The sequence below is a fragment of the Miniopterus schreibersii genome, assembly GCF_964146895.1.
Source record: "Miniopterus schreibersii genome assembly, chromosome: 15".
NCBI classification, from domain to species: domain Eukaryota; kingdom Metazoa; phylum Chordata; class Mammalia; order Chiroptera; family Miniopteridae; genus Miniopterus; species Miniopterus schreibersii.
In genome coordinates this window covers 31934635-31953890 of record NC_138115.1, presented here as the reverse complement: position 1 = coordinate 31953890, position 19256 = coordinate 31934635, and the positions used below count along the sequence as shown (strand labels likewise).

At 35.4% G+C, this 19256-nt stretch overlaps 1 protein-coding gene across 8 annotated transcripts in view; it reads left to right on the top strand.

Moving 5' to 3' along the window:
• ATP2C1 (ATPase secretory pathway Ca2+ transporting 1) overlaps positions 1 to 19256 on the top strand; it is a 118775-nt gene that overhangs the window by 62254 nt on the left and 37265 nt on the right. For all 8 annotated transcript variants that reach the window (XR_014000347.1, XM_081159343.1, XM_081159341.1 and 5 more), the window contains 7 exons: positions 2847 to 2913; positions 6081 to 6205; positions 7534 to 7631; positions 9515 to 9610; positions 9697 to 9786; positions 11832 to 11936; positions 16625 to 16781. Coding sequence is in view for 7 of the 8 variants with exons in the window: in XM_081159343.1 (XP_081015469.1) it covers positions 2847 to 2913; positions 6081 to 6205; positions 7534 to 7631; positions 9515 to 9610; positions 9697 to 9786; positions 11832 to 11936; positions 16625 to 16781 (738 nt within the window). In the remaining variant the exon portion in view is untranslated. The remainder of the gene's footprint in view (positions 1 to 2846; positions 2914 to 6080; positions 6206 to 7533; positions 7632 to 9514; positions 9611 to 9696; positions 9787 to 11831; positions 11937 to 16624; positions 16782 to 19256) is intronic.

Here is a 19256-nt window from a genome sequence, read left to right as displayed (position 1 = left end):
ACAAAATGTGATAGTATTGTTTTATGGACTACTTTTCTTTTTTTATTTCACATATCCTATCATAAACATCTTATTAAATGGATGTTCATCTGAAACAAATTTAAAGGTTGTATGGTAGTCCATTGTGCACATACATTTTTACACATATATAGGGGTGGGCAAAAGTAGGTTTACAGTTTGTATGGAAATACATGCAGTTTATGACTATTACAATAGCTTTCATTAACTCAAAAGAATAAACTGTTTTGTGTACTCACAACTGTAAACCTTCTTTTGCCCACCCTTATATATATATATATATATATATATATATATATATATATATATATATATGGCTTCTCTTAGACATTTCTGTAGGTTTTTTGAGTTTTTTAAATTATGTAAATTGTTCTTTAGTGCAGGTATTTTATTGTAAATACCTCCCATTTCCTTAGGATAAAATTTTAAAAGTAAAATTATTGGGTCAAATAGTATCCATGTAATTTTAAATTTTTTGGCATCTTTTTAAAGGTTTTTGTTTTATATTGCTAACTAATACCCCTCATCAGCAGGGTAAAAGTATCTCTCTTCTAGCATGCTTGCCAACTTTGTTGTCATTAACTTAACAGGTGAATAAAAGACTTCTCATCATTTTATTTCAGAATTCATTATTAGAGTAACTGAGCACTTTGTCATGTATGTGTCGGTCCATTTTTATGATCTGCCAATCTATTTCTTTTGTCCCTTCTTTTGCTGTGGCTTGAGTCCTAGATTGGTAACAGTTCTTTGTATAATTAGGATATCAATGTGTATGTGTGTTGTTGTTTTTTTAATGTTATAAGTAGAGAGGAGGGACATGTGTGCAATTGAAACATCCTCCTGCCCTGAGATTCTGATAGCAGCCTCCAGTTGATAATCTCTGCAGTTAATGGTTTCTGTCTTTTTCTATGCATGAAGGCTCTCCCAACTCCATGTTCGGAAAATATTTATGTTTATAAATGTACGTATTTAGGCATAACTCTATTACTTTAGTTTTTTTCACACTTAATTTTACTATTAAGAATTATGCCAGTACCATCAGTTCTATAGTCTATTCTTTAATTTACTGAATTGAAATGACATCTTTATGATACATAAAGCACTTGCATCAATTTTGGAATCTTTTCTCCTTTAATTTTTTCCTAATATTATTATTTAAATACACCTTTATTGATTTCAGAGAGAGGAAGGAAGAGGGAGAGAGAGAGAGAGAAACATCAGTGATGAGAGAGTCATTGATTGGCTGCCTCCTGCACGCCCCCGACTAGAGATCAAGCCCGCAACCCAGCATGTGCCCTCACTGGGAATCGAACCGTGATCTCCTGGATCATAGGCCGACACTCAGCCGCTGAGCCACGCCTGGCCGGGCTTCATAATGTTATTTTAATTATTCTTGTTAGCTTAATGTTTTAAATCAATAATGCATTTTTAAAGCAATATTTCTACTATACCCTTTTAGAGAAATAACTCCTTAAATATTAATTCTGTTTCATCTGTCTTCATCTTAAGCATAAAATAGAAGGTAGGAATACATTTTTGTACTTCTTGTTTAATTTATATGTATGTTCTCTTAGCTTCCTTCTTTTGATTATTGCTATTTATTTTCTAGGATATATAGTGAATTTGATAAATTAAAAGACATTTAGTTAATTAAATTTTTCCAGTTTATATTAACACAGTACCATGAAACCACTTCAAACTTAGGGATAAAAATCTTTTAACTTTATGATTACTTGGTATTAATATAATGCACTGGACATGATTTTTCTTGTTAAGATAGTATATGGAATAGGGTAGGAGTCAAGATCAAAATCTGGGATTAGTATACTTTTTTTGGTAAAGGGCCAGATAACAAATATTTTGGCCTTAGGTCCATAGAGCCCCTGTTGGAACTATTCAATTCTGCCATCAGCACAAAAGCAACCGTAGACAATACATAAACAAATGGGTGTAGCTATGTTAACAAATTTTATTTATGAAAACATGCAGGAGGCCCATAGATTGTAGTTTGCTGATACATGGTATAATTCACTGAACATAATTTCTTTTGTTAGATGAGCATTTGGGATAGGATCTTAGAAGGTCATGATCTGGAACATTATTTTATAATTCTAGAAAGATGAAAAGAAACTTGTTTAAATATTTATATTGATCTAGAGTACAATCTCAGAGTTCCTTTATTAAAACTCTGATTATATTGTGTATTTCCTCATAAAATCAGAAGTGCACCCTTTGCACCTCTTCTTTTCAAAGACAAAGGTTAAAGCAGAGAACATGGAATCAGTTATTTCACTTATGTTAATTTTTTATTTTTAAATGCCATAAAAGTAGTAATTTTTAAGTGTTAATGCAGTTTTAGATGTCTTTGGTAAGATGCATCACTCTTTGAGTCAAGTCCTAAATGCTTCCTTTTGTTGTAGTACAAAGTTAATTTGTAATGTCTGGATATTGAGTTAGGAGAATTTCCAGGGTTTATTGTTGCAAAGCTCATAATAAATAGAAAATCTATATGTCTTGTGCAACCTTTTCCCCCTTTTCTTGTATGAAAGTACTGGTGTTTTTTATACTGGGAGCTCTCGGGTAATCATTGCTTTAAGGGATGGGTGCTAGCAGTGTCAACAGAAGGTAAAATGTGTGCATGTGTGCATCACAGCATTAACTTCAGTCTCTCCTGCTTAGTTGATTTTTGTAAAATCTTGGTAATTTTCTGATATACTTTCCCTTTAATATCAAGGAATATTTTGCTGTCCTCAGCTTGTTATTCTATCCCTTCTATACCTAAGTCATTTTATATAAAAAAGAAAAATAGCTATTTGATTCTGTTCCAGGTATCATCATGTTTGTTGGCTGGTTTCTGGGAAAAGATATCCTGGAAATGTTTACTATTAGTGTAAGGTAAGTCCTAATGGCTTGTTTATAAATGGAAGTATTTTTTGCTCCCCTCATTTTTTGATAGGCATAGCTTATGTTCCATCGTGGAGGTATTATATGAACACATAGGGTATAACATCTCTACTTAAATAGTTCAGAATTCATATATTGAAATGAACTCTTAAGAAAATTAAAACCAACATATATGACATTGGAGAAAACCCATACTAGATGTCTGGTTTTATCAACCCATTACTGCATTTTTAAATGTAAATAGACAGCTAAGGATCAACAAATAAAAACTAGCAGCATTAAAGAGAAAGACCATAGTATAGAAACTGAATAATTAATTTCAGTGGAAAAATGAAAAAATTCAAGAAATAGAAGAAAAATTGAAAATAAACAGCATTTGTATTTTCAGAGATTTGTGAAGAAACTACATTCATGATAGATTGCTGTAGAAAAGGATACAGAACAAAGAAAGTTTTTAGAAACTAAGATTATTATGGCTGAAATTAAAATTTTAATTTAAGGGCTATAATATACAGTTGAGGAGATCTCCCAAAAAATAGAATAAAAAGTCCAAAACAGAGAATGAGATAAAAGTGTCAAAGAGAATAATTCAATAAGTAACATATCTGACTAATAGAAGTTTCAAAAAGAGGTAAGAAGAAGTTATGTAAGAAATGATACACTAACATTTTCTCAACCTGAAGTAGGACATGGATCTTTATGGTTTGGAAGGATTCTCCCAATTCCAAGCAGGATGAAAAAAAACTCCAACCTAGATGCATCATTGCGAAACTAAAGAAAACAAGTCAGGTCATCTATAAAGGAAGACTAATTAGACAGATAACAGGCTTCTAATTAGGAACTGCAGTTCCCATCATGGGGTCTTTTTAGGCTCTACTAAACATTTCAACTCATAAGATTTTCATATGTCTCATCTGGTACCTGTGCCCTGAACAAAGCAGGGCATCTTCAGGCATCATCTTCTGAGAGAGTCCTTGCAGCATTTTGTGCAGAAGTTCAGCTTAGGTACTAGGAAGTGAGATAACCTTGTGAGTTCCAGAACTACCCTGGGTTAAAATGCATCATATACCACAGGAGAACAACATCTCTGGAAACACACACTTTCTATGGTGCCTGCAGGAAACATGTCTAGTTAGTTATGAGTCACTGTACTCAGGAAACCCAAACCTATGGCTTCCTGTAAAATAATTATAATTTTCCCAGCCCATGGACAGTTTAACAGTCAGGAGGTGTTGCCTAGCAACATAGTTGATATACTACCTTTTATCAGGTCATTAGGGGAACAAAGCTAGAGATTTAATCAGTACAGAGGGGAAAGGGATTTTATTAAATCCTTCATCCACAGCAACATTGGATTACATTAGAAGACAATGGGGCAGTACTATGAAAGTATGGGGGGACGTGATTTTAAGTCTATAAATCTAGACCTGGCTAAAGTATCAGCCCAGTTAGTTATAAATAGATAGGCAGGTAATCAGAAAATGTATCCCTTACCTATCCTTGTATGAATTCCAGCAAAACAAGGGTGAAAGAAAAGATGATGATGATGTATGGGGTGTAAGTAAGAGTGGAGCTCACCTTGGTATCTAAGGAAAATAAATTTAGGAAGTAATATTTGAAGACTTAGAAGAAGAGTCAGTGGATTAAGGCCCTGGGTAGGTAGCTCAGTTGGTTAGAGGTGCAAAGGTGCAACTAACTACTCAGTTGATGAGTAGTTAGTTGCACCTAAAGGACATTGCTAATTTCAGACGTGTGTGTACCTTCAAATTGAGGAATATAGTTAAAATTCAAGTGAAAAATTTCACAATCCATTTTATTCTTCTGCAAGTTATTAATAAAATAATTTAAATATAAAAGCATGAAAAGGTCCATTGGATCTAGATTGTAAATGATGATACCTAATTTTCCTATATAGTGAAGGTTAATGAAAGCATAAAAAAAGAGAATTCTGTTTGAACTTGGAATAGTCAAAAGAGAGAAGGAAATATTAACGATAGCACATATTTCTTGACTTTTTAGTGTACACTATTTAGGCGGTGGTATTGTAAATGTTATTCATTGGCTTTCAATTTTAAAATCAACCTGTAAACAAAGCATGAAAAAGTTAATTGTGGTTATAGAACAGAATGATATGAGGTTAGATCATGTAAAATAAAGTAAGTGTAGAAATTGGGAGGTAGAAGCAGATGAGGGAACAGTTAGAATAAAAAATAGAAATGCATATGTCCTTATTTGTGGGGAGTCAAGAAATAATACTTGAAATGGGATAAAAATAGAGACTAAGTTATTTTTTTGTATCATAAGGGAAACAGTGAAGTAATTAATTTTTTTGTTATGGTAAAATACACTTACCCTAAAATTTACTATTTAAAAATGTATAATGCAGTTAAGTACATTCATAATGTTGTACGACTATCACGACTATCCTTAGTGTCAGAACGTTTTCATCACCCCAAAAGAAAACCCTGTGTTCATTAAGCAATCGTCCCCATTCTTCTCCCTAGCCCTTGGCAACCACTAAATGGCTTTGTATGTTTATGGATTTGCTGAGTCTTGATATTTCATATAAATGGAATCACGTGTCCTTGTATGTCTGGCTTCTTTCACTTACCATGATGTTTTCAAGGTTAATCCATGTTGAGTATGTATCAGTACTTCATTCCTTTTTATGGATGAATAATACCCCATTGTATGTATATACCACAATTTCCTATTCATCAGTTGACAGAAGTTTGGGCTCTTTCTACCCTTTGGCTTTTGTGAATAGTGCTTCTGTGAACATTCATGTACAAGTTTTATTTGAACATCTGTTACTGCTATCTGTATTTGTAGATGAGGAAACTAAACTACAGAGGTGGAGAAATAATAGCTCAGGGTCACACAGGTAAAAATTGGTGAAGCTAGGGGCACAAATCTAAGCCATCTGATGTCAGAACCTGTATTCTTTAACCACTGCTTTACCTGACAACTAAATTTACTGCTTACTAAGGTATCCAGTAAATGTTAACTTTCCCTTCCTTTTGAGGCCATTTTGGGTATGGATAGTATTAAATTTGCTTTTTTTTTTTTTTTAAGCCATTCTTTTAAGTAATAGACAATTGAAATTATTGCCGTGCTGTTTAACTTTAACTTCAATACTATGTATACATTGGTTACAGTTTGGCTGTAGCAGCAATTCCTGAAGGTCTTCCCATTGTGGTCACAGTGACTCTAGCCCTTGGTGTTATGAGAATGGTGAAGAAAAGGGCCATTGTGAAAAAACTGCCTATAGTTGAAACTCTGGGTAAGTCTGTGGAAAGAACCTACTTGTACAGTGATGTGTTAGTTTCCACTAACAGTGAGTTATCTTTAGGTTTTACAATTTTTTCTTAGAGGTTTGCATTGTGGTGTTTTGCTTGTGGCAATGTATGGTTTTAACACTCAAGAAAGTAATAAAAAATGCATATCACTCAGGACAGGTAACTTTCAGAGAAATTTTCCTGCATCATGGAATGTTCTAATTCTTTTTATTTTTTTTTTATTTTTTATTTTTTTAAATATATATCGATTTCAGAGAGAGAAAAGGAGAGGGAGAGAGAGAGAGAAACATCAGTGATGAGAGAGTCATTGATCGAGCCTGCAACCGGACATGTGCCCTGACCGGGAATTGAACCCCCTATCACCTGGATCCTAGGTCGATGCTCAACCGCTGAGCCATGCCTGGCTGGGCTCTAATTCTTAAATGTTTAAAAAATCCATGTAACAAATTAAACCTTGGAGTAAAATTAATAGAATTTTTTTTAGAGCTCAAGAAAGATAATTGATAATTATAGATCCTAAAATGTCATACTTAAGTAGAATTCACTGATAAGAACAGTAAATATTTGATAATTATACAGTGGTACCTCAGTTTTCAAATGTAACCTGTTCTGGAAGACCGAGTTCTGAAACTTTCTAAAACTGAGAGATCAACAGGAGATAGCTAGGCCTTAGGATCTTGCATTCATCGGAAGCCGTGTGGCATGTTCGACTTCCAAGGCGTGTTTGAAAACTGAAGCATTTACTTCCTGGATTACGGTATTCATAACCCAAAATTTTCGTCAACAGAGATGTTCAAAAACTGAGGTACCACTGTATTGCTATAGTACAACTGTATGTGATATGAAAACAGCGATAACACTATGTATGCTATGAAACTTATTTTTTTTAATTTAGGAATCCAAATTTTTGAATTTAATGTCTAGCTTGCATTTTATTATTGAGAAGACAAAATACTTTAAAATATTGATTAAAAAAATTATATGGGTTTATATTTCGGTACCCTTAAAATTTTCTAGAAAACGTATGAAATTATTATATAAAGCTAATATTGAGTAGGTTTGAAGAAATTCAGCTGTAAAAAAATAAGAAAAAGTCAACATTTATCAGTATCTAATTTTTAATTTTAATTTCAGAAACTGCCTTATGTAATGAAGCAAACATGATGAGAGCCAATAGCCTAAAATGATCAATGAGCTAGATTTCTACAAAATTCAGAGAAGCAGGGCAGGCTTCCACAATCTTTGATTTTTTTTCAGTGTGAATTTATATTTCTCCTTGACTTTTGATGACCTGTAATGGTTTATTCTTTAGGGTGCTGTAATGTCATTTGCTCAGATAAAACTGGAACGCTGACGAAGAATGAAATGACTGTTACTCACATATTTACTTCAGACGGTCTGCATGCTGAGGTACTCTAGATTCTTTTAACAGCAGTATTTCTTTGTTAAGAAACTTAGTGTTTAACATTCTTAACTATTCCAGTGTCTTACTTTAAACATAGCTATACATTAGTCAGCAGCAGAGCTTTCTCCTTCCCATGTGATTCTACCAACTCATGATTCTCACTCTGGTCATATAGTCCACAAACTTCTAATCCTGCTTGACATTTCTGTTTTAATCACCTCTACATCCATTCATTTCCTGAACTCTTGATGTCTTTGCTCTATGTGCAGCTTGAGGGGTCTTTTAGAACCAAATTTTGAGTATGTCACTTCCTAAATTAAGATGCTTCAGTGACTTTCCATTGTGACCAGGATCCTGAGGTATGGCCTCTCAAGGCCCTCCATGTTATGTATGTTATTTCCTTCTTCAGCCTTATATGTTCCCCTTTGCTTTCTCTGCACCAAACACACTGGTTTTATGCTTCTTTCAGTGTGACAAAATTACTGCTACATCAGAATCTTTGTTGCTGTTCTCACTGCTTAGGACTATCTAATACCTCATCTTTTGCACTTCAGTTCCAGCCCCATTTCTTCAGAAAAGCTGCCAACCAGAAATAGCCCTATGTTATATGTATTTTGTAAAACTTCATACTTTTTAGTCCTTAGTCCAGGTAAAATTTTTCTGTTGCTCTTCCATTATACTATAAGGTGTAATAGTGCAAGAACTCTGTTGCACAGGGCCTGACTCATACCAGTAAATACTTGCTGAAAGAAAGAGTAGATGAATTACTTTATCTTAGAAATTACATATTGGCAGTGTTTATGCATTGGTTAATTTTGAAGCTGGGTGAGGACAAGTTCCAGTCTCACCTACTCTTGGCAGGATTTCTGGCTGGAATGTTCATTAACACTACTTATGATAGGTACAGTATTTTAAAATGTATTTACAGCCATTTCACTGAGCAAAGTAAGCATTAGACAAGTTGACAGAGCTTGTCCTTAGGTTTATTTAATTCCATTTTACATAGGCCTTAAAATGAAATTATTGATATTTAGGGTGTTAGATTTGGTGAAGGATACCCAATGCTGTTATTGAATGTATCTTTTCTAGATGACTCAGAAGGGTCATTGGGGTTACACGTGCTTATGTGGTCCAGGGTTGGAAGGTAGAGGATTTAAGTTTCTCTTTGTTTTAAGCTCATAATTTTATATATCAGTCATTAACCATTTGTTAATTTCTCTCTAAACTGTCTTATTTTTATTGTGAAATTTAACTTTTGTTTGGCTTGTTTTGTTCTAGCCATGTGGAATAAGTATATGGCTTGTCTCAACCTCTGATTTGTAAAACTGGTGTGTAATATGCTGTTAAAGTAGTTTTTAAGTGCTAGGATCAATCATTTAATGTCTCTCAGCCTGCATATTTGCAAAAAGAATTCTGCTTTTATCTACATTACAAGTTTGTGATGAATGTTAGATGTGGTAATGGATTTGAATTCTTTGTGTATCGTAGTATGTTATTAATATAATGTTTTATAAACTTAAGCTCACTTATGTATAGAGATTTTCATGGTTTTATATATATTTTATAGTATACCGTAGGTAGAAGCAAAATAATAATATATTAATTTTTGTTTCTACTTATGATATACTCTACATTATTCTAATTATTAACTGTTATAATTAATTAGTATAATTAATTAAAGGTTTATCATTGCAGTGAAAATTAGAATTTATATTTCTTTAACTATTAAATGTTCTTTTAGGCAAATTTAAATGCTTTTTTACGTATACATGCTAACAGTGTCATGATGTATAAAATGAAATGAATATAACTCATCATAGATTTTGATTTTCGTAAGTATTATCACTGTCTACTGGTTATATTGTTGACCCTACTTTATGTTGCTTAGGTTACTGGAGTTGGCTACAATCCATTTGGAGAAGTGATTGTTGATGGTGATGTTGTTCATGGATTCTGTAACCCAGCTGTTAGCAGAATTGTTGAGGTAAACATTTACTCTAAGAAGGTGACTTTCTTCATAATGACTTAGAACACAGTGATGGGTTCATAGTTTATGTGTGTTTCTCTTAGGCAGGCTGTGTGTGCAATGATGCTGTAATTAGAAACAACACTCTAATGGGGAAGCCAACAGAAGGAGCCTTAATTGCTCTTGCAATGAAGGTATGTGCCTAATCTCTCCTCTTTTTTTTGTTCTTTTAAATATGTTTATTGATTTCAGAGAGAGGAAGGGAGAGGGAGAGAGATAGAAACATTACTGATGAGACAGAATCATTGATCGGCTATCTCCTGCATGCCCCCTATGGAGATTGATCCCTCACCTGGGCATGTCCCCTGACTGGAAATCGAATTGTGACCTCCAGGTTCATGGGTCGATGCTCAACCATTGAGCCACGCTGGCCAGGCAGTCTCTCTTCTTTGAAATACAAAATATCACCCTTACAAGGGACTGTGAAGCCATCAATTTCAGTATTACTGGTTTTAGATATGTTGTTTATACTGCCTTTGGAGAACCAGTTTTAGTCTCCCTGGAAATATAGAGCGTAGAGCTTTTTCAGTATAACTTTATCCCTTATATGCAAGAAACAAAGTAATGACGAGTGATGGATTTCTTCTAATAAAGAAATGTTTCTGTTGTTCATAATATTTAGAGTTTTGTGTGAAAAACTGTATGTTGTTCCTGATAAATACTTTCAAGTGAGTAAAAGACAAGGACATCATGAGAAATCAGCTTTTCTTTTTTCAGTCTTCCCTTTTCCTTCATTATTAATTTCTTAAAATGAGTCCAGAGTTAGAATTTGTGTTAGAGAGATGGGGTACTGTTCTTGGTAACACTTTTATCTATTTCAGTCCATGCCTTCTCCTAAGTCCTATATTTGATTAAATGAGAAACCTCAAAGTCCAGTCTGTCACTCCCAAACAAAAATAAATTCCTAGTTTTAAGAGAAGTCTTAGAAAACTTTGAGACTTTTGTAAAACAGGGTATATCTCTAAATGAGGTTGCTTGACTTGAGGTCCAATATTGAAATGCTGGTTATTATAACATTTAATTTAAGAAAATAAAGTTGATATTTTTAGAATATACTGTATATTTTCCTTAATAGACAGTAACATTTCATTATCAATTGTTCTCCTTATAACTAAAATAGCATAGTATAGATTTTAAAAGATACACAAAAATTGAATCTATTAACAAGATTTACTGTGTTATACTTAACTTTATCTCTTTGAGAGATAAAGAATATGAAACCAGTTCCTTATGGGTGGGGGCCTCACATTTTAGGTAGGACATTAATACCGAAGTGCTTGGAACAAAAAGAACCCAGACCAAGATAGTAGACAGTTTAAGTCCTAAACACCGAGCCACATGTAAGAACAGTTCCAATTCAAACTTGGGACCTGGGTTTTGAAGGATAGTAAGGGTTAAGATAGTGGGTAAGCTAGAAAAAAAGCAGGAATAAAAACATAGAGGAATAAATAAGCATAGAATGAATTGTGGCTTTTGAATTGGTTAACCTGGGTGAAATTGAAGTAGTTTGAGTAACGCAGGGGATTCTTAAATAGGCTCTATGTTCAGTTTCTGGACGACCTTTGAAAGCCAGGAGTAAGAGTCTTAACATGTTTCAATAGACAACAGAAAGTCAACAAAAAGCAATGAACTAGGTTTTTGAGTAGTTTAAAAAATGTTTTTGAATATTTGGAGGAAAGTGCAGAAAGGGTAGTGGGAGGGAGAACAGCTACATGACATTGGTTTTAGTCAGAATATCAAGTGGTAGGGTGAGGGTGTGAGGGAGTAGGATGGTAGCAACAGGCAAGGTAGAGTTGAATCCCTAAGGAGTGAAGAATTGAATCTGAAGTTTCTATTCATTATAAAAGTAAATGCTCAGTTTTGGTTGGGTACCTTTAGTTGTATCCTGCTTCCTTCCAGAATTTTAGTCAGTAAAGATTTTAATATAGACAGTGTTGAAGATTTAGTCTGTATATAGTCCAGGTTATCTAAACACCCAGGCTTCCATGTTGAATATGTATGCTGAGGTTCAGAGAAATACGGTATGTATAGATGGAGTACTGCTATTCTATCACCGTTATTTGAAAAATAATCCAGGTATCTCTAGCTAGCCTAGCTACAAGTTATGACCCTTATTCTTTGTTAAAGGAAAAAATAGTCACATATTGATCAAAATTAACTTTCTTTTTGTGCAATATAGATGGGTCTTGATGGAGTTCAACAGGACTATATCAGAAAAGCTGAATATCCTTTTAGCTCTGAGCAAAAGTGGATGGCTGTTAAGTGTGTACACAGAACACAGCAGGTATCTTTCTGTTTTCCATTTAAAGAAAACTTGTATCTTGTTTAACATAGATGATTATTTTTTATTTATTGTCCACCTTTAGATTTAAACAGTCATTGAGCATAACAAAGATCTGTTGCTTTAAAAGTGTGTGTAATTCACAGTATGTTTATCCCTTGTTATTGCATTCTCTTTGACTCCATGCGTAGATACATCCAATTTTACTGTGTGAGCAAACAACTTCAGTGAGTTGGGGCCTGCCTGGTCTCAGTTTCCTCGAGCTGGTGACATATGATCCTTTTAACATATATTTTGTCCTTAATGACATACTTTTATAGGTCTCTGCTAAATGTTGTCTATCTGTGTTCATTTAGTGAAGGAATGTCTTATTTTCAGAACAAACAAAACCACATTATTTTGTGGATCAAATGTGTATAATTTGTTAGTTGATCTAGCTTACAAACTGGCAAAATGAAAATGCACTGCTATTTTAAGCTACTGCCTTGTGCCTGGGTGCTTTAGAAAATACTACATAGTTGGTGTAATAAGAGTTCTTAGTTTTCTACAATGTACAGTTACATCACTCATAGTTGCTATTTACCAGCTTGATGCTAAAACTTGCTTTGTCCTTAAATATGTATATTTGTTTTTTTACATTTCCTTTATTAGGAATTAATTGGTTATGTGTTTTCACCTGTGAACAAATTTTTTGAAACCAATTACACCACTGTAGACAGGAATGAGTGAGAGGATTTCTTCTCACCCATAATAAGTAGGAAGCATGCTGGTTTTAAAACAAAGGCCAAACTGGCCAACTTTGGATTTGTGAAGTCTGCCAGGAACTCTGTGCATGAGGGAACAAAAAGATTTCTGTCTAATCTTTAAAGCTACGTTTATAAACTCTTGGGATGTGAGATATTTGGAAAGAAAACTATAAAAATAAAATGCCTGATACTTTAAGCCTTGTACGTAAAGCTTTCAAAAATTGCATTGGAGTAAGATAATTTTCAGCTGATGTCCCTTGACCATATAGTTATATAACAAGAATATATGTATGAGTTTATTTGGAAGGTCTCTTTTTTTACATCTTATATACTGTCACACAGTACTTCAAGGTAATATGGCTCATATAAAGTTTTCACTTCAGCAGTTTTTAATCCAACCTCATCCAAGTTATACATTGGAAGTTGTACACTGAATCTTCTCAGTTCTGGAAGTGGGGGATAGGGAGTAACAGGTTATAACTCTGGGTGGTTATTCTTCCCATATGCTGACTCGAAGTTTCTCTTAACAAAACAAAACCAACCATCATAACTAACAAAACCTAAACCCACTGACTTAACTCAGGATCTAGAAAAGGTCAGCCTGGCACAGATAAGGCAAAGTTACCAATTTAAAAACAACCTCAGTGGCTCAAATAGTTTGTCTTTAGAGGGCTTTCATTTGAACATGATAATATACATTTCTCTCTACTCTGTCCTTAGAACCTGCCAAAACAACAACCAATGAATAAAAAATGTAAATTAAAAAAGAGAAAGTATGGGTTACCAGGTATCTTTGAAGGCAGAGACTAAAGGTCTAAGGCTAAAACAGGAGATCAGATCGTAATCCTGAGTAAGCAACCAATAGAAGTCCTCCAGGTATCTTTTCTGTTTTTTGAGGTCATACCATTAGCCCTATAGAATACCAGAAATCTTATCAAGGGGGCAAGACCGGAGGATTGAATTAAATTGGTTTAAGACTGTGAAAACGGAGTGATTAAGGGCAAGTTATTGTCCTGAAGGGTAAGCCTCTAGGCCTTAACTCCACTTTCTTAGAATGCCTGCAGGTAGGTATCTCTCTCATTCTAAATCAGAAGACTGAAAAGTTAAAGAAACTGACTGGTCCCATGGGAATTCCAACAGTGCAGAGTATTCCTAGCTAAGCTCTTTGTTCATTGGTAGAGCTTATCTACTCCCGGCTTCATCTAGTCAGCCCACAGCCTCAGGTTGATAAGCTTTGCCATTCACTGCCCACAGAGCTTCTAGACCTTTAATTGCTTCAGTTCTAAATGTAAATGGACAGTCAAGGATTGCTAGATATTTGGGAAAAGTCTTTGGTGTGAAAGACACAGACCAAACCAGCAGAGAAAGAGGTCTCAGAGAAACAAAGATAATGCCGGATGTTGAAGTAAATTACTAAAGACCATAAAAAAATGACAGCAAACCGCTTTAAATAGAAACTTTTTCAAAAGAAGTTGAATAATTTATCAGAAAGTAGAACAAAACGTTAGAGGTAGACAATATAAAAGAGAAGGTATGAAAATCAGAAATAAATATAGGAGATCCAGTACCTACCTGGTAGTGGCAACAAGAAGAAAGAACAGAAAATGGGAAGATGGTTTTATCAAGTTTTCCAGAAGAAAGACTTTAGCTTCTAGAATAAAATTGCCTGTCAGCTGGGGAGGAGATTGTATATACAGACCCAGAAAAAGGTCCTGAGACTGAAAATTTTCCTTCATACGTGGAGGGCCAGGAAAGACCTAAGAAATAGGCTGGCCACTGCAGTCTGGTAATTAATAGAGTTTTTTAAGGGCAACTTACATAGGAGGTGGGTGTTGGGCAGCTGGAAGACAAAACGTTTGGCAGGCACCAAAGAGTTATATAGGGTAACGGAGGGAGGGGATAGTCATGGGTACTAGGAGATGAATGCTACCAGGTATGGGAAATTACTTTGCGTGCTTATCCAGGCCAGGAAAACCACCTGTTACAGGAACCAGCATGTAGTGGGAGGCACAGGAAGGTACTGGTTTATTGTCAGAACGAACATCAATTATGATCCGATAGTCTCTAAATGGGGTTTGCAGTAAGCAGTCTCCCCTCTCTGACCCAGGTCCAGCTCTTGAGTTAGGCAGTGGTCAGACCTTGGAACAGTCTCCTCTTCAGGAGTAAGCACAAGGCCCATAACCAAGAAACTCGAGAATACTGAGGGAGAATTCTAAAAGCTTCCAGAGGATTTGGGGTAGGAGGCTGGGCAGGGGGAGATCATATATAAAGGTTAGGAATTAAAGTAGTTTCTTTGGACTTCAAATGCGACACTGGATAGTGGAAGCTGGAAGATAATAGAAGAAAGCCTTCAAGTTGAGAGAAAATTTATTCCCAGATGAACTTTAAAATGTGGGGATGGAGTAAAAATGTCTTTAGACATTCCAAATCTCAAAATGTATATCCCACATGTCTTTTCTTAGAAAGATACTGGTGGATATGTTATTCCAGTATAAGACAATAAACTAAAGAAATGGAAAGCATAGCACACAGTAAGTTCTAACCAGGACAGGGGTGAAAAGAATCTCCAGGATAGAAGTGAAGGGAAGTTCCTGGATGCATCCAGTCATGCAGCAGACCTAGAAATCAGCCAACAGTAGAAAAGGAAAGGAGAACAAGGCTCAAGGAAGAAGGTCTTCAGTAAGGATATGGGAGTATTAATATACCTGCTCATTTGATCATGTGAAAAATATCAATTAGCAGGGCTTTATATTGCATGGAAGAGTTCCGGAGTAGCTAGTAACAAGTGTAAAGAAAACTAAGCAAATAAAAAAGGAGGCAGTTACTAACTTTCTAAAAGATAAAACTTGAACAGGAAAATAAATATATTTGATTTATATAGGCCATGGAAACAACATCATGCCTTCCTGCTGCCTCCCTACACTCTAAAGTCTGTTCACTAGTTTCTTGGGGACCCAGGCAGATGGAAGCTCTGTCTCAGTGTGAGCACACACACTGTAATAGCAGGCAGAGAAAGGGCACATTATGCACTGGTTTCTAAATTTCCATTTGGAAGTGACACAGATACTGCTCATATTTATTGGCCAAAGCAAGTCATACCTGACTTCAAAGTGGGAGAGAGGGGCAGGGAAATACATTCCTTCCAAGTGCCTGCACGGAGAACTGGGATGTGTATGAACTGTTCTAGTGACTACCACTTCGCTAAACAGTGAGGACTCATAAAGTAAACAGGATAATGACAAATTTTGCTTTGACTATATTATAACAACATGGAGAGGAGGAATCGGTAGTGGGGGTGGCCAGACTATCACCTGCCACAATAGACAATGTATAAAATTGATAAGCAAAAAAGTAACAGTACAAACATTTAAAAACATGGAGATAAATACCAAGGAAAACATCTATAGAATTAAAATTGGCTTGCCTTTTTGGGGTATCACAAATGGTGAGAAGGTTTGGGTAGGGAACTGCAGTTTTTCATTGTAAGCTTTTGTATATTACTTTACTATGATGAAAAATAGAAGAAAAAGTCTGATAATACCTATAATTATAAGGTGGTGTGAGAATTAAATGGGATCACATTTATACATAACAGCCAGTAGAAAGCCTGAGCCATTGCTTGGGTGGGTGTTAGATCTCTTTCCTATTCCTGTTAAGTTATGAACCTCTCCAAATCTCTCAGTGACTAATTTGGGGCTTTTAGTGTAGCACTGCTTCCAGTGTGTAGGGGTGAAGGTAGGGAGTAGATGCTGTTTTCTTTGTAAGATACAGAAACCCCCACATATAAACTTTAAATCTTCAGAGTTCATGTGCCACTCAGAGTCTTAGGCTTGAGTGGCTACCCTGGGGATTATGAGAAACGAATGCCCTTGCTTTTGGACTCCAATGGCAGATGTATACAAGTTGAAATTAATTTGAATTTATTTGCTTTTTTTTTCCCCTTAGGATGGACCAGAGATTTGTTTTATGAAGGGTGCTTATGAACAGGTGATTAAGTATTGTACTACCTACCTTAGCAAAGGGCAGACTTTGACACTTACCCAGCAGCAGAGAGATCTGTACCAACAAGAGAAGGCACGCATGGGCTCAGCTGGGCTCAGAGGTAAGGTTGCTTCAGCATGGTCCCCAAGGGTGGGAAGGTAATGCTTTCTGTTCATTGCAGATGAATTTATGCTTCACATCTGAGCTGTCCAGCTCTAGTGCAGGCTTCGTAGAACCTTGCCATTCTGAAATGTTGTTTTAGTTGGCTAATTGGCCTCTCAAACATGGAAAAATGGGAATATAGCAAAATATGAAATCTCTAGTTCTTATAGATCTGCAGTGACATCTGAATATGATAGAAATTTTATTTATTTATTTTTTAATAGTTCATTGATTTTTAGAGAGAGAGAGGAAGGGAGAGAGAAAAAAAAACATCTATGTGAGAGGAAACATGGATTGACTGCCTCCTGCATGCTCCGAACAGAATTGGGCCCACAACCCCTGTATGTGCCCTTGTATGGGAATTGAACTGGCAACCTCCCAGTGCACCTGACAGTGCCCACCATACAGTGCCCGACCAACTGAGCCACACTGGCCAGGGAAGACATTTTATTTTAAACAAGTTTATCTTGTGAGGAGGGAGATGAATGGAGGGAAAGTGATGTTACTCCTTCCTTATTTCCTTACTTTGTCTTATTTCTTAATAAATCTAAAATACTTCCCTAAATATTGAAGTCTTAGGCTTCTAATTTGCTCTGTAAGCTAAGATGATGCTTACTTGTGCTTCATCTGCTTTCTTCCCTGAGCACTTACCAGAGAAGTAAAGAAGTGCCCAAACTCCGCTTATGTTTATGTTGCTGACTAAACATGATGGGTGAGAGGGTCTGCTGTGCCCACACACATCAGGCCCCTTCTCAGGGACGTGATGTGTAGAATTCGAGAAGCAGGGGTTGGGGGCATACCTGCTTTTTACTGTCTGAATAGTTATCTGGCTTGTGGGATATATATATTTGTGTAGTGTCTCTCAAGTAAATTGGAAGAGTTGGCTTCCTTAATTTTATTATTTTTACAAAATGGCAGTCAAGCATTACAATTCCTGGGAGGAGGAAACGAGTTATGCAAAAAATCTTCTTACTCATGGTTCACTTAAGCAAGGGTTTTTTGTGAGTATACAGCATCTGTATAGACTTACAGGATTTTCTGATTTACAGGTTTGGAAAGGTATTCTTGTGGTTTTATTTGAGGGTAGAGTTTTGTTATTCTTAGCAGCTCACAACAGGAGGATTTCAAAGTTGGTTTGGATTTAGAGACCCAGAAGAAGTCTTAGAGATCTGTTATATGCTTCCTGTTTTCCTTAATTTTTGGAATAGGGGTTTCACACTTTTTAAATTCTGACTGTTGTCATCTGGAAGAATGTGGAGGTTTATGTTGTGTGGTTTGGTGTTGTAATATTGTGAAATAGACCAGAGTTGGTAGAGGAGAAAAATATTTATTTCACAGGGCTTTGGAAAACTTTCTGGTCATTTCTCTCTTATTGCTTGTCTTTTCTACTTCCTCTGCTTGTGCTCCATTTTCCTCTTCCCCCTGAAATTACCATAATGAAGAACAGAAAGATTTTAAATTTAACTTGATATGTATGTTGCATCTTATAAAATTTAAGTTTTTAAAAGTACATATGATTTGTAATTTTGAAATTAGAGTATGTTTGTTTTTATGTTTTAGTTAGGGACCCTCCACGTGAAAAAAGTCTACCTATCCTGTCCCAAACTATCACAATAGATCTTCATTTGTTCTAAAGAAGCAAACAGATAAATATAGGATACTAACCTCTAGGCTAATACCACCCTTCCATTGAGAGTGCCAAGAGCTGCTCTCCCTTTTTGACACAAACTGATACTGTCCCCTTCTGTTACTGTCTACCTCTATTCCAACACTAGCGACTGTCAAGGTGAAGTCATATACCTAACTACTTATGTAGATGTGGGCCCCATAATAGTTAAGTACATGATGCTTACACTGGAAAAAATAGAAATTATTTGCCTCTTACCTTGGTTTTCAAAATATATCTAATCCTCCATACCTTCTGCTTGAATAAGAATAGATACTTCCTGAGATCTCACTGAGACTTTTCAGTGTCCCCATGGGGTACATATGTTTAGTTTGCATGCTTTTATTGTGTGTTCTTTGGTAAGTTCTTTAGTCTTAATAATATCCCAGGTGGAGACCCATCCCTTGCTCATCAGGTAGTTACAAGAGGTTCGAGAATTCTGAGAATAAGCCAAATGATATTTGGAAATGAGCAGTACTTGGTACTGTATCTTAAGTGCCCAAGGATGACAGGAAGCCAACTATAAATAATGGTAGGGTGGTATTATTTATATGCTCTTAAATTACCAGAGTTGCAAATAAGAAATACCTATTAATGTTATGGAATGAGTGAAGGAATCCAAACTATTGTTGATGTTAGTGGTTTTATAATTACTTTATAGTTAACTTTACCTCCAAGGGTTTATCATATATGAAATTGTTACATGTTGTGTCTAATTAACTAATATAGCCACCTGTTCAAGCTATCATTATACAGACCTGTAAATTG